The 26,388-nt window shown below is 38.5% G+C and overlaps 1 protein-coding gene across 1 annotated transcript; it reads right to left on the reverse strand.

The window, feature by feature from the left end:
- Positions 1-693: 693 nt before the first annotated feature.
- On the reverse strand, positions 694-26,052 carry LOC139719506 (uncharacterized). Its single transcript, XM_071630924.1, has 3 exons — positions 24,226-26,052; positions 2,052-2,271; positions 694-734 (listed from the first exon to the last, which is right to left on the reverse strand). The coding sequence occupies exons 1-3, from the start codon at positions 26,050-26,052 to the stop codon at positions 694-696; spliced, it is 2,088 nt and encodes a 695-aa protein (XP_071487025.1).
- Positions 26,053-26,388: the final 336 nt, after the last annotated feature.

A 26,388-nucleotide genomic window follows, 5' to 3' on the forward strand; every position in this document is an offset into this window, starting at 1 on the left:
ATGTTGCGTATTTTTCACATAGTTAATATGAGTCACTATCTTTTCATGTAAAGTTTATCAGAAGTATTTCTAAAGAATATAAGCATATTTAGAAAACGTGTGTGTCATAGTTAGTGAAAAGTATTTTTTTAACGTTTATAGGTTTGTTGTCACTTCCATCGTGTTTTGCATCATTTTTATGGATGTGAATTGTTTGAGTCAGGAACATATTTCCAAGGTAAATCTGACCGTTTTCGCAACCTCATTTCTGGTTTTCAGTTTTAAATATCCTCGCATTGATCAAATTTAGAGTCAGAAAAATGGGAAGAACATTTTTTTTGTCTACTTTAGTTTCTGGTGTTTTTTTTTTTCAGGTACAATTATCACACGTTATTACTTTGTAGGATATGCATGAAGAAGAGTATGAAAATCAACACATATATCACCTCATGTTCATTCTTGTTGCAAATAGTATGCATGTACAGCATACTTTGTATTTTCAATTTGTCATCCGTCTAAGGTTCAAATCACATTGAGTAAAATTGCAGTATTTTGAATTGTTTTGGGGGCAACTGTTCCTGTGCCTTGCAGCGGAGAGTGAAATGTGTTACATTGTGAGACGAGTACGATGTACTTCCATAACCATATTAGACTTAAACGAGTCGATTGAACATGAAGGGCAAAATAAAATGCAAAAAGAAGAGTAAATGCGCGTCACGAGTTGAACGTTTTGACACTGAGCAGGGTGTGTATCACTGCACGGGGGAGTATAACACATAGACGTGTTGAAAGCAACTCCTACATAACTCTTCCCCAGCACCGCCCTGCACGAAAGGCGCGCACTGCATCTAATTCAACAGGCAGGTTTAGGCGCCATTTTAGGGGTCGTCTGCGCTGAAAGCATTCGATCGCCACCACATCAACGTGCAGAAATCACGTCACTGAGATGTTTCTGATTCAGTCGGAGAGCACGGTCTCCATGGTGACAAATCGCCAATTTAATCAGAGCATAATTGCATTCTGACTTCATCTATGTATGACACAAAATGAGGAATAGAGAGATGGTTAGGTACACGATGGAAAAGGGGGAGGGAAGGAGAGGGGACCATTCCTACAGAGATTGCGAGATTATAAAGGTTCTCTTCAATGAAGCTTCATCGTTGTTACATGTATATGTGTGCATGTGTGTGTGTGTGTATCGTCTGTGTGTGTGTGTTTAGCATTGCGACAAGGCTTTTTTTTTCTCAATAAGATTGCATATTCGTAGTAACACCATTTTAATCAACCCTTTCAGAAATAATCTTGATGAATGGAAACATTTAAAGGACTGTGCAGGATGAGAAAGAAAATGAGAAGAAAATGCAGAAAGATAAAGATAAAGAGAAAAAGAAAAAGAAAAGAACCAAACGGTGTCTACATGTTTATTTTAGATAATTATATGGTATCTGCAAGTTTATTATCGCATGCAGGAGGCAGTCACAATAACGCATTATGTCCGGGAAATTCATCAACATAATTATTATCGTGCGTAGGGCCGAATTAATTGTGGACAGTGTACTGAGGTGCAGTGGAAGTAAATCATCTTAATTAATGTCCTCCTCCTCAGTCTATTTCTCTGGTTTTTTTTTTTTCTAATTCTCTTGCTGCCAGAGATATAAAGTTCAGTGAAACACACGCACACACACACACACACGCAAACACACACAAACACAAACACACACACATGTATGTATTTATATCATATATATTTATGTAGATAATATGTAATATTGATGTATATATATGTATTATGTATATGCGTGTGTGTGTGTGTTTGTGTGTGTGTAATGTATGTATCCATGTATACACTTTTATATGGGTACACCGAATATGTACAAAGAAAAATATAGGCAGTTTAGTAAGCAAAGTAAGCCTAGATATGATATGTTAGTGTGCGTGTGTGTGTGTGTGTGAGTGTGTGTGTGTGTGTGTGTGTGTGTGCTTGCTTTCTATATTCCAGGTACCACCGCCTCTCCCTCCCACCCCCCCCCCCCCCCCTCCTCTCCTCTGCGTGGTAGTAAGAACAGGGATACCATTACGAGTCGTGATGACACCCGGAGTCAGGTAGGTCTTATCGCGGCCAATCAAGCTCGCATCATCGACGATCCCGTGGTGTATGTCGATGACTGCACCTGCTTGTTCGATGACAGCTGCTGTAGCTGGTGAGAAGCTGGGGGATCCTCCTCTCCCAGTTGCGAGCGGGGGAACGATCTGAAAGAGAACACGGTGGTGCTTTGCTCCCTCACAACACGTCTGAATTTGTACGGGGATGAACGAATCCTTATAGTCACAGCTGAATCTGTGATGTGCAAAATTTTGTAGCGCACCGAGTCTTTCACGCACAGCGGAGTTTCAAAATGTACCATATGATAGTATTCTATATACTCATGATTAATATGATTACATATTACGTCTGTATGTTTCCTCTTTGTTTCTTCTCTCTCTCCCTATCTATCTATCTATCTATCTATCTATCTATCTATCTATCTATCTATCTATTCATCTATCTATCTATCTATCTATCTATCTATCTATCTATCTATCTATTTATCTATCTATCTATCTATCTATCTATCTATCTATCTATCTATTTATCTATCTATCTGTATATCTATCTATCTATCTATCTATCTATCTATCTATCTATCTATCTATCTATATTATCTATCTATCTATCTATCTATTTATCTATCTATCTGTATATCTATCTATCTATCTATCTATCTATCTATCTATCTATCTATCTATCTATCTATCTATATATCTATTTATCTATCTATCTGTCTATCTATCTATATTATCTATCTATCTATCTATCTATCTGTCTATCTATTTGTCTATTATCTATCTATCTATCTATATATCTATCTATCTATCTATCTACGAATCTATGTCATTATGTTTTGTGCAGTCCTATTGATTTCCCAGTATTCCTTCTTACACCTTCCCCTCCTCTCGTCTTACGGGCCACATTGCCAGTGGTATTCAGAGAAGAAATCTGACGTGAAGTCACGGCGCACATAATTCAGTGAAGATGGAGCCGGTAGCAGAGATGGATAGAGGAAAGAGAGGGGGGGGGGAGCCTCTCGTGTGGGAGCAATGAAGTGTCGTTGAAGCACAGATAATAGGAGCCAATCTTTACTCTTTAACATTTCCACACCTGACATATGAATGAATCACGCTGTCAGTAGTAGATATGAATGAAGTCATTCTTACTGTGGATGATTGAGATATTTCCCGTTGAGGACGAGTCCCAAGTATACTCGGGCAGGTGTCTAGAAATGCGTGCTGTAGCAAAATCAAACCGTCCTCAACGGGTTAATACGATACTTCCTGATCTATATAGCTCCTTGTTAACACTAGCTTGGTAATGTGTAATCAATGTAGATTTCAAAATTCTGAATAACAATCTTGCATTACGAACTGGGTCTAACTTTAAAATCATGGCATTTTTTCTTATAACATGCGTTGCACTACACAATTGAATATTTTACCGTGGTATGCTGGTTTCGTATACGTGATGCTCAGACGCTCTGAATTCTGAAGTAACTCAAATGAGATGAATGGAATGAACAATGGTTGTTACATCTTTGTTTTGTCAGTAACAGGAATAACAAACTATGCTCACATTTATGAAAACAAAAAATGAAATAACTATTCCTATACCACATTACGATATGGTCTAAAAATAGCTGTACTTGTGATTCCCCTAATCTGATTTTATCACGGGACCTGCGGCTCTATGCAAGCTTGCTTTTACGCAGGCCCCATCATATTTTTTCGCATTATGATCTCAGTTTAACTCGCATGTATACAGACCTTGTGTATACCAAGACAAACTTTTGGACATTCCGGTGAAGTTCTATTTTGAATTATGTTCTGTATAAATTTCGTATCAATTTATTTTATATTGTGATATATGTGAGAAATATGAAAATAAATTGAAATGAAATTGAAATGAAAATAACATGCCCTTGAGTTGCCCAGTTGTACACGACTAAGTATGGATACGCTGGAATGTAGAAAGTTTGATCATTCTGCCTGTTTGTGATAAATGTGTACGATGTATTGCGTTTTTTTATCTGTCAATTATATAACTTTAGAGACACAAGACAGAATGAGACGTATTCATCTTTCTCATTGTAGTTCCAAAATTGGTGAAATTTCTACCATTTACTTGAGCTGATTTTGCTTTAACTCTTGAAGCCAACTTGAACATGATGTGGAATTCCACCTCAAGCTTTTTTCTTCAAAAATTCAGTTTATGCCTATTTACACTACGCCTGATCTTTTTATCTCTTGTGCAAGTGATCATAATATAAGCCGTTCGCTAGAAATAAGGCAAATTGTTGGGGGAAAAATGACAAATGGATCTTTTTCATGGCCGTGTGAAATCGCATGCAGTGGCATATATCAATCACTTCCCCCTTCAGCGAAACGGACATACTTGATGGAAAAAGAAGCCTGACGAATTCTTTTGCCTGAAAGGCTGAGTGAGGATGAAGGGGAGGGGGGGGGGGAGAAGAAAGAGAGAGGGGGAGAGTGAGATAAAATGAAAGAGGGAGAGAGTGACAGACATAAAAGAAGGGTAGAGAAGAGAAGGCGAGGGGTAGGGGGAGAAAAATGGAAAGCGGAGAAGAGAATGGTGCGAGTGAATCAAAGAGATTGACAGACAGAGAAAACTGTTCTTCCTTTCTTCTGCTGACGTGTCCAGAATGTCTACAGAGCCATTTCTATCATCTCCCCCTCACCTCCTCCGATACCATTGCCTGCTCTTGAAATATTTTCCTTGTCGACTGGAAACAGATTTCAGCAGACGGTTCTCTCTGTTTGTTCGTCCTGATTTGATTGAGAAGTGGTGACAGTCTTGACGCTTTCTCTTCTTAAAGGACAAGTTCACCTTCATAGACATGTGGGTTGAGTGAATGCAGCATTATTAGTAGAACACATCAATGAGAGTTTGAGCAAAATCGGACAATCCGTTCAAAAGTTATGAATTTTTGAAGTTTCTGCTCAGTCACGGCTGGATGAAAAGACTACTATTGCTTGTGATGTCACATGAGTACAACGATATCAAGAAAGAATAAAGAAAATTCAACATATTTCCATTTTTTTTTCGCATAACAAAAGAGCACTCGACTTCTCTCTTTCAGAAGGCAGGGGAAATATTATTACCCTTAACATACGTCAGCAACAAGTCGAAGAAATGTGCACTTTATTAAAAAAGTAAAGTTTTGTGAAATTCTCTTTTTATTTTCCTTATACAGTTGTACGCATGTGACATCATGCACTGTAGTAGTCTTCTCTTCCAGCAGTGACTGCGCAAATACTTAAAATATTCGTAATTTTTGAACGGATTGTCCAATTTTCCTCAAACTTTCACAGATGTGTTCTACTAATATTGCTGCATTCTCTCAATCCTTGTGTATATGAAGGTGGACTTGTCATTTAAGGTCTGTATTCTCTTCTATGCTTTAGTCGCAATGTTCTTATTCCACTATGGATGCACGTTGAAATGGACTTAAAAAATTCACATTCTCATGTCAGTTATGATAATAATAGTAACCATGGCGATAATGATGTCTTTTTTGTTTAAATCAGTTATGATGATGGCGGTGATGATGTCGATGAAGATTAACTAGAAATGTTCTCTTCCCTACAACTATCCCTAGATTACCGTACAGGAAAAAAAGAAATTTAGGCGTCCTCTTGAGCTCTGATTTGTCTACAGTTCTTGTGTAACAAATTTACTGTTGTATCTATTTTAATTATCTGAAAAATAAAAACTTGGAGAGGAATAGAAGGGGAGAGAGGCGATCAACCACAACCACTAGACTGTACGGTTCATCGACAAAGTAATCAACATAAAATATTTTGTGTATATATACATAAACACAATCATAATAAATATATTCTCTTGCTTCGAAACACAGACGTGCGATGAATAAAAACGACCACACTGTGTTAATAACATCGTTCAATCATGATAATATATACACGCAGCATCTGACACATTTCCTTAATTTGATTGGTGTCTCTATTGAGATTCTCTTTTTTTTTCCTTCATCTCTTTTTCTCTCCTCTTCTTTCTGTCTGCCTCACTGTCTAATACACACCTATTCTATGATAATTCTCTTTCTCTCTCTCTTTCTCTCTCTCTCTTTATGACTTGGTTGGCGAAATGACGCTGAATAATGGGTATGGAAATTAACGTTAATCTTGTTTCCATGGTAACGCAGCTCTCTTCTATCCCTCCGCTGTGTGTTGTTGGAGTATGCATGATGCAACAATATACGTGCATTGTAAATGAAAGGAGTCGAGAGGGAGAGGGAGGGGTGATGAGGCGAGGGAAGCTCGAAAGGTGAGGTGAATCCGTACAGACAAACAACACGGTGAAGGGTTTTCTATAAGCAATGCATTTTAGCCTTGAGCTGTGTAAAGGAATACCCGCCTGCAGTCAGTCAGGGCTTCGTGGTATGTCTACTGCCGATCTGTAGCTTGAACAGTTTTTCGTTTTATCATATTCCTCCCTTGAATGAGTGTAATCTAATACTGAAAATCTTCAGGCAAATGATCAAGATTCAATCGTTTAGAAAGCAATAGTTTGATGAACGTGTTGTTGTCTGAAGTGTATTTGCAAAACATCGGGGGTGTGGTGCACAACCCATTCGTACGGTAACCTAAACGTGATAAATCTGGCCATAATTCTGGTTCCATAACATTTGCTCCTGTGACAATTGCTCCCATAAAATATCTGCACACTAAGCCAAACATAAAATCTACCCACAAACATAACCCTAACCTTAATCCTAATCCTTACATTAAACTAAACCAAAAACTCTATCACAACCCTAACCCTAACCCTGAGTTCTTGGAGAAAATAAGACCGGAGCTATTGTCGCAGCAGTAAATGTGTCACATAATTTTACATTATAACATGTCAAATGGTCAAGACATGCTTCAGTGTAGTACTTTAGGTGGCAATTATATTCAATATTGACTATGAAACCAATTGTGAAATATCCTTTGGAGACACAAAAGGTGCTAGGAAACACACACACACACACACACACACACACACACACACACACACACACACACACGCACACTAGCAATAGGTACTTGTAGGAGTACCCTGTTATTTTCTCCCATGTCATTTTTATCCCCACAGAGCATGACTAAATAAATCGAAACATTATAGATGGAACCCTCACAATGTATTCCTTACTAGTCCACATCCACAGGCACACACACGCACACATAGCATAGCATAGTAAATAATTATGGAAAACGACAAGATCAACTCAAAACACATTAATCATTCCAGTTGAATTTCGCTGCTTAAGCAAATTGGCAAGAGGCAGACAGTTCTATATCTCTATAACCCTTTCAGTACCAGGGACTTTGGGTGGTGTGTGCAATGCTATAGGGTTTTTTGTTCCAATCGACACTCGAAACACACATAAAGGATTAAAGAATACTGTTTAGAATATCAAAGAGGTGGTTTAAGGAACTAGAGAACAGATTTGACAATGGAGTAATCGAGTGACATATGGAGCTGAAATGAAAATATGTTTTCCATGCATCATAATGGGGTGTCAAATATTATGCCTAATCAAGAGGTGTACAAAGAGCTGTTAAAGCTGTATATTAAGGAGAAAATTCAATGCTGAAAGTAGCAGATATCATATATATATCTATATCTATCTATCTATCTGTCTATTTATCTATCTATAGATGACATATATATATTATATAATATATATATGTATGTATGTATGTATATATATATATATATATATATATATATATATATATTTCATTCCATTTATCACGCTTCCACAGAAATTACATTTGTGATAGATAGTAACAAATATTTGAAAATCCAGTGTACACAGACCTTAGATAATATTTCATGATAATTGATGTATTCATATGAATGAAAAAAGAAAGAAAGAAAGAAAGAAAGGAAGAAAGAAAGAAAGAAAGAAAGAAAGAAAGGAGGGAAGAAAAAGAGAAAGACAGATATGCAGACCAGCAGAGCAAGAGAGGGATAGAAGTAAAATCAAAGGTACATGACTGAGGAACAAAGCGAGAGGTATGGCGCTCCGCATTGCATGCAAATTAACACTGAGGTATTCAGCCATCTCACATTTGTGGCGAATTACATGGAACGTAATCAAATGAGTGGAAATTGGTAAGAAAGTGTCTCTCCAGCGCAGGGCGAGTCGAATTCTGGCGCAAATCAAATTTAGATCTGGCGTTTAGGAACATTTCACCTTCTCCTGTATGCCTAGACAGGGGTATATGTTTAAAAGAAGCGGAGTAAAAGTGGAAGGGGAAAAAATGTTCAGAAACAAATTGATGTCACAAAACCCGCATAATGAAGAAGGAGAATAATATGAAGGAGAATAATTGTGATATCTTTGTACTTTGTTCATTGCTTAGTTCTTTGCTGGATCTTACACCGAAATAGGTAGAATAGTTGTGACAAAAATATATATATATCTATTGCTTAAAGTATAGAGTTAACGTCTACAGTGTAAGCTACTACTCAGTAATTGTTGTATTATGCAGTAATACACGCCCTTCTATTCCTACATCAAAAACTGACGAAGCATCCGGGCCACCTAAAATTGCATTTGGCCACCCAAAATCATGGTTAAGTGGCCCGGCTGGCCACCTAAAAAAAAAGTTAAGGGCAAGCCCTGATTATATTACACCAAAATAAGGGCAACTAAAACAAGTAATGTCGGATTGAATATGAAAACTCAATAAAATTATTGATGGAGGAAATCAAACTATAAGCCAGAAGGTCGAATTTTAAACCTGCGTAATACCGTAAAAATGCCAAGGTAAAAAATAGTGTCAGCCTGGGATAGAAAGACGGTAAACTATGGGAACAAGAAGAACGTACACACCAAAAGTATGCTTAAAATCGAGTTAGTGTCTATAAAGGATCCTACATCTGTTCCGCTGCATCGACTGAATCCAACTGTCAGCCACGATACGAGAACAGCTGTCGGCTATTTTCCCCATCAAATAACGCAAATTGCAGTCGAGATACACCAAGATCCCACCTGTGCAAACAACTGCATAATCATACAAACACATAGAGCACACACGATCACAAACACACGGACACACACACACAAATAAGCAAGTACACACGAAATGACGTGAGTCTCCGATAAAACGCCTAATCTTATAAGCCGACAATACTAAAAGCGTGTCCGCTGGCGAATGCGTCGCACTTGGATTTGGCGCCTATTTCTGTATGGCATGCACGCCACTATTCAACTACCACTGCTCAGGTGCGAGAATGGCGTCTCTCCCATCGACTACCATGTTTTACGTATCCACAGGCACGAAGCACTTCTTAAAGGTCCACTGGTATACGGTAAAAGCTAAGTGATGTTCTCATTATTACGTCAGTTTCTACACAGTATAAGGCTAACCTAGACGTGTGTTACACACAAACACGATAGTTCTTCCATTCTTATAAAACACTACTCTCCTCCTGTCTCTGTGATGATGACTAGAAATACTATTTCCCCTTTCTTACCATCCCCTTTGCAAAGGTGTCATGATATTCCTCTGTACAAAAGAGGCATACGTTTCTTTCCACCCTGCAACATTACATGCGTTCACTTCACGACCCCTTAAACCCTTCTCTCTAAAAATTACTGCAACTCTATTGACGTTGCTCTGAGTTCTCTAAATAAACAAGGTTACTAATTGATTGTGTCTGAAAAATTGAGCATGAGTTTTTGTTATTGGGTCTTGACAACAGGCATCAACATAATCTACAAATTGGGAAGATATAGTTGAAAACAATAAGAACTGCGAATTCGAGATTTGTGACCAATTAAGAGGAAAGCACAGCTGTAATCAAAGATTTTGATGAACAAGCCTGATGTGACATTTACATCACAAATTTACTCCTGTTTTATTACATCTGACTTTCATTCTAAGAGAGAGTAATATCTATCATGTTATTCAAGCAGATGATTTTTTCTTAAAGTAAGACAAGATAATGACTAAAGCATTGGACAAATCAAACTTGTTTTAGTAAAATAAAACGAGATGATTAGTAAAATAAAACAAGATGATTAATGAGCTACCATACTAAAGAACATGCAAGATTGCATATGGGCAGATTGTAATACTGAGCGTCAAGACGTGTTGGTAGAATTATTATCTCTGATGATGTTACATCAGTTAATTTAGGTTATGCTAAAAAAAAAGAGAAAAAAATCAACGCGATTGAATAGAAGTCGAATCAATGCATACGACAAAGAATCATTAATATTCTGAGGGAGGTATTATTGAGGCCCAATTTAGCGCAAAGAACATGATAATATCACCGTATCTTGCCCCCGCACGTGTATTGGATCGATAACTCTCGGCCATGTCGGCCGCTTAACACAGAGTGCAATATCGTCAGCATGAATAGCGACCATTCTCATCTCACTGTGCAGAATGCTATTCGTAATGACACCTGCATTTATTTTAGCTTTATATTGATAAAGCAAGCTTTTTCAAAGTCGTAATAAGATGCGGTTGAGGAACAACAGCACATGATCATGGCCCGAGAGATATACATATCAGTCATTTCTAGACGATGAACCCTAAAGTTACATTTACAATTTCAATTTTTCATTTTCAATCTATTTCCATATTATCACCTAAAACTCATAGAGCACTACAAAATATACAACACTGTAACAATGAATAACAATTAACAATGAAAATTTTCAACTAATCAATCAATTCATTAATCAATCAATCAATCAATCAATCAATCAATCAATCAATCAATCAATCAATCAATCAATCAATCAATCAATCAATCAATCAATCAATCAGTGATGCAAATAGATGATACATACATTATTAACAACTAAAGTAGTTTTAGGCCTACACAGTCCATCTAGTTGCATGCACATTAATCAAACTTATATGATTAAGCTGAATGTATTACGAGCATAAATCGTGTTCAAGTAAGACTATAAGGGTCAAAAGTCAAGGCGTACGTCTATACCTTTTTATGCTTGCAACTGAAGAAAACGATGCAAACATTGAAATGTTGTCAGGTTTGATATAAAAAGCCCGCTGATGGATCAAATCTCAAGACTTCCCAAGCATCCAGTCCCGATATCACTTGGGACACGGACTGGCATAAGATGCGTGACTCACTCCATTCTTATCAAGCCATCGAGATACATGAGGCGGATTTCAAACAAAGCAAGAGATTGGTATCTGGGATGCCATCCATTCACCATTAATATTCATCAAGGACCATTCGATTATGATTTACATGTATATTCGAATTCGGATCCACACCGCCCCAGCTTTGTCATCATCATCTCTCCCTCTCTTCTTCTTCCCCCTCCCTCCCTGCTTGTGAGCTTCTCTTTTTTTTTTTACCGTTCACTCCAAAGTGAAAATGCACCTCAAAGAAGGTAGAAACGAATATTTGAGAGAGTCTTTCAAAAATATAGAGAAGTATTCTCAAAGGAGAGTTTCTCGTTCTCTCTTAATTCTTTATCTCGTTGAGGAATCAACTTAACGGTGGAATCAGTAAGATATATTCCCTTGTGCGTTAAGATCTACCAAAGATATTAGGTATTAGAGAAAGAAAGAGAGAAAAAAACGGGAGATAAAGAGAAGGAGAAAGATAATGAGAGAGATGAACAACAAGAAATAAATAGGAAGAGTCAGAGCCGACACCCGTGTTACAAATCTATTTGCATGATGTATACATCAACGATTTCAATCATCTTTCGAAATTTTACATAACTTCATGAAGACAATCCATTTTCCCATGCGTTCAATTTTCCCCGAGTATAAAAAGCGTTATATCTTTGATTACAGCGTTGTCTGATTATCATCAATAAAAGTACCCTAATCAACATTCAAATCGGATAAACAATAATATATATTGACAGTGACAGTAATACAAGAAGCACACTCCCGTGTTTCACATATAGCTCTGATTTCACTTTTGTCAGATATGAGAATTAATACAGTTCAAAGCTAAGACAGAAAATCAGTAACTCAGTGCAATCACACACCAATTTTATATGAAAAGATGTATTATTGTTGTAGCAACTGTGACATGAATAACGTGTAGGTGGTAAAAGTCACAATCTCGGCCGTTTAAGTATCTTAATTCAGTGTATTATAACACAATAATAGTTCCTGACAGCACTAACAACAGACCTGACAGGAATAGGAGGAGATGACAAGGATAACATCAGAGATAAAAGCATAGTGGTACAAGACATTAGTAGGAACTGAAATCTTTTGAAGCAGTATAGGTCACAGCATATCAAAGTACGTTTACAATGTATGTTGATATTGTAGAGAAAAAAAAAGATAATAGAAACCAACAAACAAAACTCGTTTTGTTCTCCACCTTCTCTTGCTAATTTTTACACCATTTTCATGGTACAACTCCTTTCTATGCCACTCACTGATCTCTATCAATTACTTCATGCATTCCATGCTCTCAGCGAAAAGTTCGCAAGGGATTATGGGTAAGTTTCCAGAAAGAATGCCCATTGTATGGACACCGGGAGGTACATGGGTTTGAGACGGGTATGTTGTGACACCTCTTCTGTAAAGAGAGTGTCGTCAGGGTATCACATAGTTCGATACGTGATACCTTGTTGAGCTATACGTACGGCCCTGCCCTTGTTCTCACCTTACGTGGAAAACAATGATAATAATAACGTCGACGGTCTGTAATACACGAAGCGCACTCCTCAAGTGTTTTACATACGATCTGATTTCTCTTTTGTCATAGCAGATATGAGAATTATTGGTCCAAAGTAAGACACAATCATTCATATTCCTTTCTCTTGGAGAACGTCAAGAAATAAATTGCACTACCAGTGCTTCCATGAGAGACAAAGATGTAAGTCAAAGACATCGAGGTTTAGTATGATTGCCTTAACATCCTCTAAGGAAACACGGCAAATGGAGAAGAAAGCGTCGAAAATGATCCGCTTTAAATTTCTTCAGCCTGAAAAAAAAAATGCACATTAATGCGAGATCACGCTTCTAAGCGCAAAGAAAGAAACAAGATGAGAAATCAAGGGAGAGAGAGGGATATATATATATATATATATATATATATATATATATGTACACACATACTATTTATGTGTGAGTGAGAGTTTATGTGGTCTGCAGTGCACAAAAAGGAGGATATTCAAAAGCACTATTTGTTGAAGATAATAATTTTGAGTATAAGATATTGCTGAAAATGCGTGGTAATCTGTACTAGTAGTATTGGAATGAATTAACTTATTCATTTTTTATCACTCTAACAGTAAGCATGTACAACTATGTGACTTTAACACACACACACACACACACACACACACACACACACTCACACACACACACACACACACACACACACATACATACATAATTATGTACGATATAAAGGCACCTGTTAAAAAGTAGAAATGAATGTATGTATTCTCAGTTCCACTCATCACATTTCGATCTCCCATTTCACCATTTTATCATACAAACACCCCAGCTTCACCACCCCTCCCCCCCCCCCCCCCAAAAAAAAAAAAAAAAAAAAAACGATGAAAATATTCCATTTTCCCCTGCGCTCTTGTCAATCGTAACCCATGCATTCTCGTTAGCATCTCGAATCCGGCGGCGTTCCTTTGGGACGGAAACGAGACACCAAAAGAAGCGAGTACGAATTCATCAGACAACGAGTAAAGAACGCGGGTAGAGGAGAGTTTCGGCATGGCGGTTTTTTCTTCTCCTTCTTCTTCTTCTTCTTCTTCTCTTGGAAATCCCTTGGGATTTCGTATCCCAGCGTTTCTTTTATGATAACGTCGATACCTTGAGTTTGAGAAAGCAGTATAAAGAGAGAGAAACGAGTGAGGATGACCGACCGAAATCAACTCATGTGTTTGTGTATGTGTGTGTGTGTGTGTGTGTGTGTGTGTGTGCGTGTGTGTGTGTGTGTGTGTGCGTGTGTGTGTATCAGAAAGAGAGGGAGTGAGGGGAGGGACAGAGACATCCTAGGAAGAATAGAGGTTTTTATACATTATGATACTTTCAAGGAATATCTGGAAACATACCACTTTCCATTTTCATTGTGTGTAAGAAATCGAGATGGCAACATTGTAAGCGCTATGAAACAAAATGTACAGCGAATCTAAATACTACCTGAGCCGTATAATTCCTTGCAAATCTAGATGCCAGCAGGAGATGTGTTATTCATGACAGACGAATTTGGTATAGTCCAGGGGGTGTTTCATCAATAAAGTCAGCGCTGACAATTTCAGTAAAATCCTTGGTTTTGATTGGCTGAGATGCTCTGGTCACTGACTGTTACCATGGTGATTGTCAGAAAATGACAACTTGTCAGCGCTGACTAAGTTGATGAAACACCCCCCTGTTCTTTTGCACTTTAAGACCTCTGTTAGATGATCCACACCTATATACATCAATGGATCAAGCAGGGAGGTATTTTCCCTCATCAAACCTCTGTACACGGAGAGCTCTCACTGACTCCCAAACACAAAGTTACACTGCACTGGAGGGCTGGCGTCACATTGTTAGCCGAACTCAAGTCGAACATCACGATCTCTAATGACGTTCAAGCATTATGTAGATGCGTCATTACTACTCGTTAAGCCGAAATCTATGCATTTGTTTTCTGTAATTTGAGAGATTTTTAGATATTAGAAGAATAATTACGGCAGAAAGAAGGGAATAGGGAGAGAGAAGGACGGGAGACGGGAGAGGACGAACAACACAACAAAATTATGACAGGCAGACATATTGAGTATGCACAAATTACCCCCTCTGGCGGGAAAACGGGGTTATGTGAGCTTGTCCAACGTGCACTGACTGTGTGCTTGCTCCATGGGCTGACCACACTGTCATCATTCCCGTTTGTAGTAGAACCTGTCGCCAGTCCCCTTAACACACCAGCTTTGATCCAAGACTTTCACATTTATCATTACATTTTTAAAACATAGTACAACTGTACAAGTTTGACAGAGAGTTCTCTTGGGTTTACTAATGTTAAAGGCAGTGATGGGTCTTGATTTAGTTTCAAATGGAAATAATGATAGTACTCAAATCAATTCTAAGTAGAAACTTGATTGCAAAGTATGTTACAATGAATAACCAGTAACCATATGGTTTCAATCGTTTTTACATAGTTGACTCGTGTTTCACGAGGGCAAAACGTGAGACTATTTTTCTCCTGATGTGGTTACAATTAAAACCAACAACAGCAAGAAACTTAAGACGCAAACCATTGAAAGGTTGGATTTAATGAAATTAAACTTAGCTATAGGAGTCAAGAGAGAGAAAAAAGGCGGATATTGGTAGACAGTTAGATGAATAGATGTAGAAAGAGAACTAGAGGCAGATTTCATAATACGTATTATAAATAGACAAATGGATACATGCATATATACATACATACATACATACATGGTATAGATAGATAGATAGATAGAGAGAGAGAGAGAGAGAGAGAGAGAGAGAGAGAGAGAGAGAGAGATAATATAGAGGAATAAATAGAAAGTTGAGAGATAAGAAGTTATAGGTAGGAAGGTAGTTAGATCGACCGATAGAGAAAAGGAGCAAATACGAGGTGATGAGGAAGAGAGGGAGAGATGGGGGGGGGGGGGGGGGGGGAGTGAAGGGAGTGAAGAAGAGGAAGAGAGAGGTATAATGAAAATGCAACTCTGATTAGAGTAGGATTGAATCCCTAGTCCCAGGGGTGAGCCATGTCGGGTTTTTTGGCCTCGCTCTGCCGTAACGGTAATGCTCCGATCCTACCACTGATGGAAGGATCAAGTTGGCTTGAGCTGAAAACCAATGAATATTTACACTCATCCTTCCCTTGCAAGTCTGCCACGGTATGCATTTTACCCACATTGATTAGACCGAAGACACGATGGCATTGGTAGCGCCAGGGGTGAAGAAATAGACTGATGTCACGTCTTTTGTACTGACTTTGAACCAAGGTACATCTGCTGTCGTAATTCACGTTGCTGTGCATTGGAAAACATGTGACGCAGATGTACAGCATGTATGACGGCCTGGAATGAATTGAAAAATCTACTTATAACTATGTTTGCTTTTATTTTTCCTTAAGTCTGTGCTGTCATTATTATCATCATTTTCATGATCTTTTTAGGCTTAACGTGTGACTAAAAAGATTAACAATGAAAAGATTCTGATGGTGAGAAAAAAAAATGTAGAAGATGAGACGAGAATAGATAGATATAGTTTCTCCTGAAGAGATTTGATTCTAATCATCTTGTCACAACCCTTTTTATCATCGTTATCCTTATCATGCATTAGTTTACACATTAGTGGGTGTATGCGTGTCTGTGTTTAATTTTCACATTTATACTCGAGATGTCTGTGTATGCACACGGGCGAGTACACGTTCTCATAATCATTATCTTCATTGAAAGATCACTGGTTTGTTGTCGATGTAGCCTGATTTGACAAAATGACGCCCCCTCTACACTTGATGTTATGACTTTTGAGTCATAGCAATATCGCAAGCAGTCATCAACGTAGTCGTGTTTCCATAAACCGCTCACCACGAGCCGCATGCATGATTTTGACTAGCACTTGACTCCACGTAAATTGTCAACTAGCAATAATACAGGGTTAGTCCACCGAGATTGGCGACTCTGCGTCAAATTGCCCAGCGCTCCATCAAATCGCCGCCATGTCATTTGGTAAACACTCGAAAAAACGATATTAAAAAGTCTGTCAGCGCTTCTCCCCAGCAAGATGTATCTTGTAGCGATCATTTCGCCCCCGACAGACTCGAGGGCTTTTTTTTTTTCAGTTTTTCTGGCGGAAATCTGTTGGCAGATGTCACAGTTCTTGGTTGGATTGGAGGTTGGATGAGGATAGAGAGGAGAGGCGAGCCTGAAGTCATCCTCTCAGCTACACTGAACGGGAGGTGTCAGCGAGGTGCGCGCCAAAAAACATGTTGTCTGCCAAAGTATCAAGTGGTGTGAAAAAACTTGTCATCACAATTGAATGAAAAGGCCGAAGATACAGGGGAACTTTGTTTACATTGTATCTTTGATATAGCTACATTTTATGATTATATATCAATAATACTTATATACATAGATTATATGTATACGGGCTTATGCGTGTATATTTATATCAATATATGCGTGTGTGTATGTGTGTGTGTGTTCATGTGTATTTACTTTGATTAAAAGCTTTGTGTATTTTGAGTGCTGATTGACACAGAAGACCCCGTTGTGTAGCGTTGCATACACTATCCAGCGTTTCCTATTAGTTGGCACAGAAAGGGTTAAAAGAAAAAAAAACATGAGCGGAAATACAGATTCATCGATCGATACTTGGGAGTTATCAATAACAAGACGAGGAACTTATGACAACGCTGAATAATTTGATATACCTCTATACTTATCTATAACTGGAATGTGAGACTTCATAAAAACCAAAATGAGAAACATAGAATCAGATGTGAAGAGTTAATTAAGTGCGAATGTACAGCTTTAGGAGTTTTTTCCAAAGAAAACATATTTATTTGTTTATTTATTCATCTATCTATTTATTCCATTTCATTTTCACAGGACAGCACTTTCAGTTTTAAAAAAAAAAACTAAAAAAAAAACGTAATTACGATGGGAACCTGCTGGTCCCATATGCTTCTATTTCAACACAGAAGCAATCTAGTGAGTAGCCAAAAAACAAAAACAAAGAGAGTGATCGCTGAGTGTGTGTTTTTTTTTTCATATCACAATCACAGCCAGTAGCCTAGTACTTGATAGACAGATGGTTAAAAGAACAAAACAAAACAAAGATTCATCGTTTGAAGAAAATACCCAGAAACAGTAACGGAGCCCCTTAGCGGATTGCTGTGTATACCGACTGACATTAATGTGAAGAATAATATCATGTTTGATATAATTAGCAAATGTAAAATATTGAAATCGTTTTCAATCCACCCACTCTTCTTTGATATTATCATCAATCGACAAGGGGGGGGGGGATTGACAAGGGTTGGGGTTGGTGTATCTGACATGGTGTGTTATGGGAGGTTGACGTATACAGACTAATTGGATTCGAGCGCAGTATTAACATACCATCGAAATGTCATCCTCGTTTCATTTGCCAAAGTATATACAAGGCATACATCCCATCATTCTCTGATATGACATTTCGTTCTTTATTACTCCACTACAAAGTGTCTTGTTTCCTTACAGGATTTTCCTGTCTCCTTCCTTCTTTCTTTCTCTTCTCTATTCTATTATTGTTTCTCTTTTCTCTTTCATTTTGTGTCCTCCACATTCTCCTTTTCCGAAATCCTCAATGATACCATCTGCTTTACTCTTCTTCGACTTAATCCTCCCCTCACCGACCCCCTGCATTTCTTATTCTCTTCCCCATCATCTCTTCAGTCTGCACCGACATTTTCTTCTTTCGTTTTAGTGACCCACTTAATATATCGTTTTTCCCCCTGTTATTACAATCCTCTTGCTATTACTTCCTAACACTGCTTAATTTCAGTCCTCTCCCTTCCATATGTCGTCTCTGCTTTACTTCCTTTTTAAAATTTCTTGTTTTGAACTGTCAATATTGAAATAATCGTCGTAACTGTTAAAAATTCTCTAATGCTCTTTATGTGATTAATATGTTTTGATGGTCATAATTAGATTCAAAATATGATAAAAACGTGTCATTTACTGCGTTACTTGTAAAGGAGAAATCAAGGCAGGGTTGGAGCGCTTTTTTGCCATATTTCAATTCTATTTCACTTTTTTTTTCTTTCACATGTTAAGCATGTCTGATTTCTACTCCTTGGGCAAATTAGATTACAAGCACTGGTCTACTACGATGTTAACAAGCCCAAAGCTAAACCTGTCTGATGCTGAGTAATTCCCATGACAAACATCAAGATGGTGATTTCTCGCTGGGTACTTCATCCATCTGCCTGGGTTACTTTGCTTGGAGGGGGAAGGGGAGGGGGAGGGGGGAGGGGCATGCTCCCTTCCATTCCTCGTAACTTGATAATGACTCATGTAATTTGCCATCAAATTGGCAAATTTCTGTCTGTATTACATGAGGCTTTCCCAATCTTTGCTATGTCAAGTTTGTTCGTCTTCGAACGTGCGACAAGACAGACACGCAACTTGGACATATGGCGCCAATTAGATAATTGATCTGACCGGCGTAATTTGTCAAGTCAAAAGTCTCTTCCATCCGAAACGGAAGAGATGATCACATCAACGATGCATGAAATACCGGTGTCCACCATCTTTCTTGGGATGTTGCATTGTTAATCTTCTAGAACTATCCTTTTTGTATCTAATATACGTGTTTATGTGGATTTCTTAACATTTCGCTTTACGGCATGAATTGTTCGACCTCAGCAGCCAAACTATACGCTCCATTGTCGAGTTTGTTAATCAACAATTGGAATGTCTCTGAAAAAAAAAATCTATATCATCATCAACGGTATCATCATCTCCGTCCTCAACTTGTCTTTGTCTTTGTTCTTCTTTAACTGCTGCTAATTTATTTTCATTATTATTGGCATTATCATACCTATCAGGCATCATGGAGCTTATTGCAATCACAGTCATAGCGTTTGCTATTCTCTTACTATTTATTTATTTATTTATTCAGTTTTCTTTTAGCAGGGTAGCCCTTTCAGCTCACTCGGAACTGCTCTGCCAAGGGGCCATGCATCACGGACAAAGTACAATTTGAGTAAAAAACTATTGTGTAATCAGCATCAACATTATTGCTTCATGAATCATCATCATCATCATCACCAACATCATTATTATCATCATCATCGTCATCATCATTATCATCCTTATCATTATCACCATCTTTATCCTCTTCTTCCTCCTCCTCCTCCTCCTCATCATCATCATCACCGTGTTATTATTATTATTATCATTATTATCATTTCCTTACATTCAATGCCATGATATGTGTTTTCAACGGCGGTATGGTATCATTACATCCAGATATTGAGTTAACTCAATATGTTGGAAACTTCAAGAAAAAAAAATGATAATAATGATTGACGATTCTCGAGGGAAACTCCTCCCGTTTCTTTCCAACAACAATCAGTATACTTTATACTCAAATACATATACATTCTCTTGTACTAGAGCGTAGAAAGACTGATCGTTATCATAGAAGACTGAATGTGGATTTCGAGATTTTGATTTTTGCGATAACGGCGTTATTTTCGTTGATGGACAACGCACAAACAGAGAAAACTAAGAATCGAGGATTGATGTTAAACGAAGATCGCTGAGATGCCTTTCATCGCGTAATGATGGAGGGTCAAAGGTCAATGCGTCGAAGTATGTGAGATTGTCTAAAGATGAGTGACCGTGACAAAGTGAAGGAAAGATGAGGCCTCTCTCCTGATGGTAGTCTGAAGTCACGTAGCTAGATTTTCAGTGAGCAAGTGCAATTGTAATCTTATTCAATGTTTGAATTAACTTGAAAAATTAATAATCGTGGCTATAGAGTATCTCCAATATTATGAGAAATATAAGGGTTACTGTCATTACTATGATGATACTTAGATATTGTACTAATTATGAAAGCAGTAGAAAAAAAACTGTGTATCAAGATGATCAAACCTTTTCACTCCCTCGACCACCCCCAACGAAAAAAAAAATAATACAAACGATTGAAAATTGTTCTAAAAAATAATGTTATTGTATCGCTTAGGAGACGAATTGTCAGTGATTATTGGATCGCCTAAACTCAAGCCATGAGTAAGAAAAGATGATCCCCCTCATCTCCCTATACATGTATCAATAGATGATTACAAAGTGAATGAAAACGTATGGAAGGGTCGAAATATATCGCTGACCTGTGAATAAACTGTTTACTATCCTATCGAACTTCATTGAGCTTTCTCACAGTATACGATGTATTTGAGTCTGAGTGACTAATGTCAAGTAAGCGTGGTTTGCATGTAAAACCTGGTGAAAGTAAAAGGGAGAAAGGAGGAAAGGAGTTCTTGTTTGTTCTCTCCCCCTCCCTTGTTCATCACGTTAATGAAGCCACACAAAAGACACACATACCCCATGCAGTGTGACCCAGCCCAAGATCGACGGGCGGGAATCCATTTCAATTTCTTAATTGCTTTTCAATAATGCAAACGACGTGAGCAAAAGCACGCTCTCACATGCAAACACACGAGCTTGCATTTGCACACTCTCGTGTACACACCTCCTCACACTCTAATCTTGCCCGAGTTATTTTGATTTTTGATGAAGGGAAGATATAATTATAACAAGGTTCAACATTATATAATACAAATTTTCATTAAAGGGATCGTATAGTTTTGGTTGAGGCCTAATTTCAGGTTTCTAACATTTTTGGTGAGATGATGAGAAACCTCTTATGAAATATGAAAGAGCATGTAATTCCATGAGGAATTCAACTTTTATGTGATGAAAATTGGTTTTGGAATGGCTGAGATTTCCAAAACAGAGCGATTCTAGTAAGTGTGGGACCCACACTTTATGACGATCGCTTTGTTTTACTTTGTTTTTGGATGTTTCAGTTATTCCAAACCCGATTTTCATCAAATAAACTTTGAATTCCTCTTAAAATGGTATGCTCTGTACTATTTCATAAGTGTTTTCTTGGTATCTCGCAAAAAGTTAGAAGCCCAATTCTCATCTCCACCAATACTTGAACCCATTTCTTCCACTACTGTGCAGAGCGAACCTCCTTGGGGCAGTCGTCTCACCTCCCTGCTTGGAGTACATACTCGCACAACGGATGAAAGGCTCGCACTCATCACTATATGAAGAAAGTCTTAGCGTTAAAAAGTAAAGACAAACTGAAACCTGGGGCCCGTTTCATAAAACTTGTCATCAGTGACAACTGGCACATTTTTATGACAAATTTGCTCTCAGCCAATAAGATGCAAGGATTTCAGTAGCTTGTCACATCTATGACAACTTGTCACTGATGACAAGTTTTATGAAACGGGCCCGTGAAGAGACAATTTAAAAAAACAAAATTAGTTCTGTTTTGGCTGTTGTTGTTGTTGTTGTTGTTCTTCTTCTTCTTCTTCTTCTTCTTCTTCTTCTTCTTCTTCTTCTTGTTGTGTTTTGAAAAAAAAAGATGTTGAATCAATCCTACTCCATTGTACCATAACCCTGCTGGGAAGAACATAGTTTCCCACAGTGTGTTCATAACGGGTTCACATAGTCGACTATTTGAAAAAAGCTCGAATTTAACAGTGTGAAGATGATTTCACACTGTGGTGTGGTTTATCCCAGAGTATTCACATAGTAATGTTGTGTTTTACGCTGTGAATTGAAAGTTCACATTGTGTTCACAATGTTAAAATGCTCGAATTTAGCAGTGTGAAGAGATTCCACACTGTGTTCATAATGCGTTCACACTGTGTTTAATAATAATAATAATAATAAGTACAGCATTTGTAATGCGCCTTCGATCTAGTATCCTATTCTGAGGCGCAGAGGGACGTAATTATGAAAAGAATAGCATACATCATAGTCATAATTGTACATAAGAAGGTTGAAAAAGAAGAAAGAGATAAGTAGAGATATACACACCAATGAACAATTCGTTGAAAATTCAATCGAAACAAGATGCGAACATATGTGATTTCAAAAGCTTTTTAAATGTTTCAATGGTCTCTGCTGATCGGATCCTCAGTGGAAGAGCGTTCCAGAGAGATGGGGCTGCAGAAACAAAGGCTTTTTCTCCGAGAGTCGAGATTGTTCTTTTAACTGTTAATTGTTTACTATTACATGAACGGAGATTTCTGCCAGGGACGTATTCTGAAACAAGGTTTTGCAAATATTTTGGAGCTGAAGAATTTACTGCTTTCCATGTATGAATAAGAATTTTAAACTCTATCCGCTTGGATACTGGTAGCCAGTGAAGATTTTTTAGAACTGGGGTAATGCTGGAGAAGCGAGATGTTCCACTGAGGACCCGAGCAGCAGAGTTCTGAGCACGCTGTAGTTTGGCCAGTTGGTAAGATGAAGCCTTGAACAATAATGCATTTCCATAATCAATACGAGACAAAACATACGAATGAATAACAGAGGCTGCAACTTTGTTTGATAAGGATTTTCTGATACTGTGAATATTGCGTAGTTGCAAATATACAGATCGACATGTGTTTGTAATGTGTGTCGCCATTGACATTTCAGGGTCAAAATAAACTCCAAGATTCCTACAATTTGACACAGATTGTACATTGACACATCCAATTCGTAATGACTGACTACGGACCTTTGCTGCCAGATGTTTTGATGCAATTATCATAAATTCACTTTTGTCATCATTCAGTTTGAGTTTGTTCCATATCATCCAAGCCCTCATATCATCAATACATGCTTCAAGTCTATGTCTGGTAGAGGCCTCACTTAAAGGATCAGAGGGATCGAATGAGCTGTACAGCTGGGTGTCATCAGCGTAAAGATGTATATGGATGCCATGGGTCCTTGCGATCTCTGCGAGAGGACTTGCATAAATGCTGAAGAATGACGGGCCCAGAACAGATCCTTGAGGGACACCATACAGAAGTTCAGCAAAGGATGACATGCACTCATTGATCCTGACTGCCTGCGAACGGTTACACAAATAGGAAGATATCCATGCAAGGGCAGATCCTTTCACACCTATTGAACGAAACCTTGTTATAAGAATATCCTTGTCAATGGTGTCGAAAGCTGCTGACAGATCAAGGAGCACCAAGAAAACAGCTTGCTTCTTGTCAAGTGCTTGATGTATATCATTATGGACTTTAATCAGGGCAGACTCGGTGCTATGATGCTTCTTATAAGCAGATTGAAGTGGTTCACTTAAATCATTCAGTTCCAAATATTCTTGAAGACGCTGGGCTACGACTCTTTCCAAAACTTTTGAAATAAACTTGAGATTGCACACAGGTCTGTAGCTATTGAGGGTGTCGGGGTCTAAACTGGGCTTCTTTAGCAGAGGTCGAACGACAGCTTGTTTGAATGAGCTGGGGAAGATGCCTGTTTCAAGCGATCTATTCACCATCAGTGTAATGCTTGGGAGAAGAAGATGTAAGTGTCTTTTCAAAATCCATGTAGGAACTGGATCTTGTGAGCTAGAAGAAGGCGGGGAACCAGCTATAATCTTTCTCACTTCTTCCTCTGATGCCAAGTCAAAGCTGTTGAGCGTGTGGTCTTTCTCAGTAGAATGAGCTGTAGTAAGATTTCCCCCTGTCAGCACTTCAGCATCAAGTGTTGCTCGAATGTCTTGTATCTTTGTTGAAAAATACCTGATAAACTTCTCTGCCAGCTCTTGGTCACTACGATGTGTTGGAAGGACAGATTTATTGCGATAATGAAGCATCTTGTCTATTACTTTATAGACATCTCTCTGACTGACACAGTCAGAGATCTGCTTCTCGTAGAATGATGCTTTTGCCTTCTTTATCATGTCCAAGACAATCAGACGTTGATCTCTGAAACACTGTCTATCTACTTCAAGTCTTGTCTTTCTCCATTTCCTTTCTAGTCTCCTCCTCAGCTTCTTTGCTTCTGTGATCTCTTCTGAATACCATGGGTTTGGTGGACGTGTGGCAACAACACATCGTTTAATGGGTGCGTGTTTATCCAGAATAGTTGATAGTGTTCTGTCATACTGATCAGCCAGCTTGTCGATGTCAGTCTCGGGTTTACGAATAAGGTCAGATGACTCCAAGTCTTCAGCAAGGGCCTCATGGTTTATTGTCTTCAATTTGCGATATACTATCTCCTTACGCCCAACTGCAGGTTTGGACATATGAAGATCACAGTGCACGGCTGCATGATCACTAAGAAAAGAAGAGACCTCTACTGACCTGATAGCATCTTCATCTCTTCTGGATAAGACATAGTCTAAAATATGTCCGCTGATGTGTGTGGACTCACAAACATGTTGAAGAAGATCATGAGATTTAATGATGTCTGCAAATTTCTTGGTATCTGCATTGGATTGATTGTCCCAGTGAATGTTGAAGTCGCCGACAATCACAAGCTTGGAAGGGGATGCAGATAACACAGACAAGTAATCAGCAAAGTCCTGAAGAAACATTGATGATGTTGTTTTATTTTTTCGACTGTATGGTGGCTTATAAATCACAATCAGCTTAATGGAGACTGACGAATTGTGGTGAGGTGTAAAGTCGCAACACATACTCTCAAAGCTGGGGAAAGCGTGAGTCGACAAAGTCACCAAGTCTACTGACTCTCGATGGATAACAGCTACTCCTCCTCCAGTACGATGCAGACGAGGAGCATGTCGGAATTTGAAACCCGGAAGTGTAAGATCAGCTATGATTTTCCTGTGTTTTTCTTCATTGGACAACCAAGTCTCTGTCAAACACACAATATCAAAATCATGTTCAGTGAAGTAGTCAGCCAGAAGATCAGCCTTGTTACTGACAGACTGTGCGTTAATGAGGCACAGTGTGTAGTTTCTCTTCTGGTCATCTTTACTGATGGGTCTTTTACACGTTGTTGAGAAGCAAGGATGGCTTGGTAGAGTATTCACTTTCTTCTTCCTTTTGACACCGCCTCTGGTGCCTCTAATTGTAGGCTTCTTGGCACTGATACCGAGTGACTTCACAGTAGCCCAAACATCCGAGGAGACATAGCCATTATGGTTGAGATCAAGAAGAGCTGCTCTGCTGTACTGTCTCCTGTGCAATGTGTCTGACTCATTGTTGCCGTTTTCACACTCCTTTCTCTCTATTCGATCTGGGCCAGGGTTTGCCTCAATATCTCCGGCAACCAGTAATGATACATTGAAAGTTGCAGTAGCATTACTGTAGTAGCAGATTCTCTTTCCGTTGTACTTTATGACCGGCTTTGATCTATTGTTCAAAGAATTGCCATGTGAAGAGGTTAAGGTTGTTTTGTAAGGATCCGCCTCAGTGGACAGGCTACACAACAGGAGTAGTGCAAGCAACCAGCTTAGGAATCCCATTGTCAAATGCAGTGAATGAACAGACGATAATCACAGCACCACAGAAGACAATCAAAGCACTACTTTCACTGGTGAAGGTCCAGCTTCATAGGACAATGTACCGACGATGAATAGAGTTTGTGTGCATGACTGACCAACAGCTAGTATGGCTGCTTCAGGTTGACAGTCCAAGCCAGCAAGTGAAAAACAAGTTGAAGGGCAATTCCACTCTACTACAGCGAGACAGACTCCATATTTTGTCTAGCAGATTCCAGGATACATAACCAAAATAAATTATAACATAGTGTGGACACTGTGGGACACTGTGTTCTTTTCAGCAGGGACTTCCCATAGGAT

The sequence above is a fragment of the Diadema antillarum genome, unplaced genomic scaffold, assembly GCF_040938485.1.
Source record: "Diadema antillarum isolate AM-2024a unplaced genomic scaffold, OU_Dant_1.0 scf00000111, whole genome shotgun sequence".
NCBI classification, from domain to species: domain Eukaryota; kingdom Metazoa; phylum Echinodermata; class Echinoidea; order Diadematoida; family Diadematidae; genus Diadema; species Diadema antillarum.

Bases quoted from the DNA above. Each gene is read 5' to 3' on its own strand.
- LOC139719506 (XM_071630924.1), bottom strand. From the start codon at position 26,052: ATGGGATTCCTAAGCTGGTTGCTTGCACTACTCCTGTTGTGTAGCCTG. The intron at 2,272-24,225 runs GTGAGAAAGATT...GTACAAATTCAG, and splicing joins ACTTGGCATCAGAGGAAGAA to ACGTGTTGTGAGGGAGCAAA. The intron at 735-2,051 runs GTATCCCTGTTC...TCCCCCGTGCAG, and splicing joins TGTCATCACGACTCGTAATG to TGATACACACCCTGCTCAGT.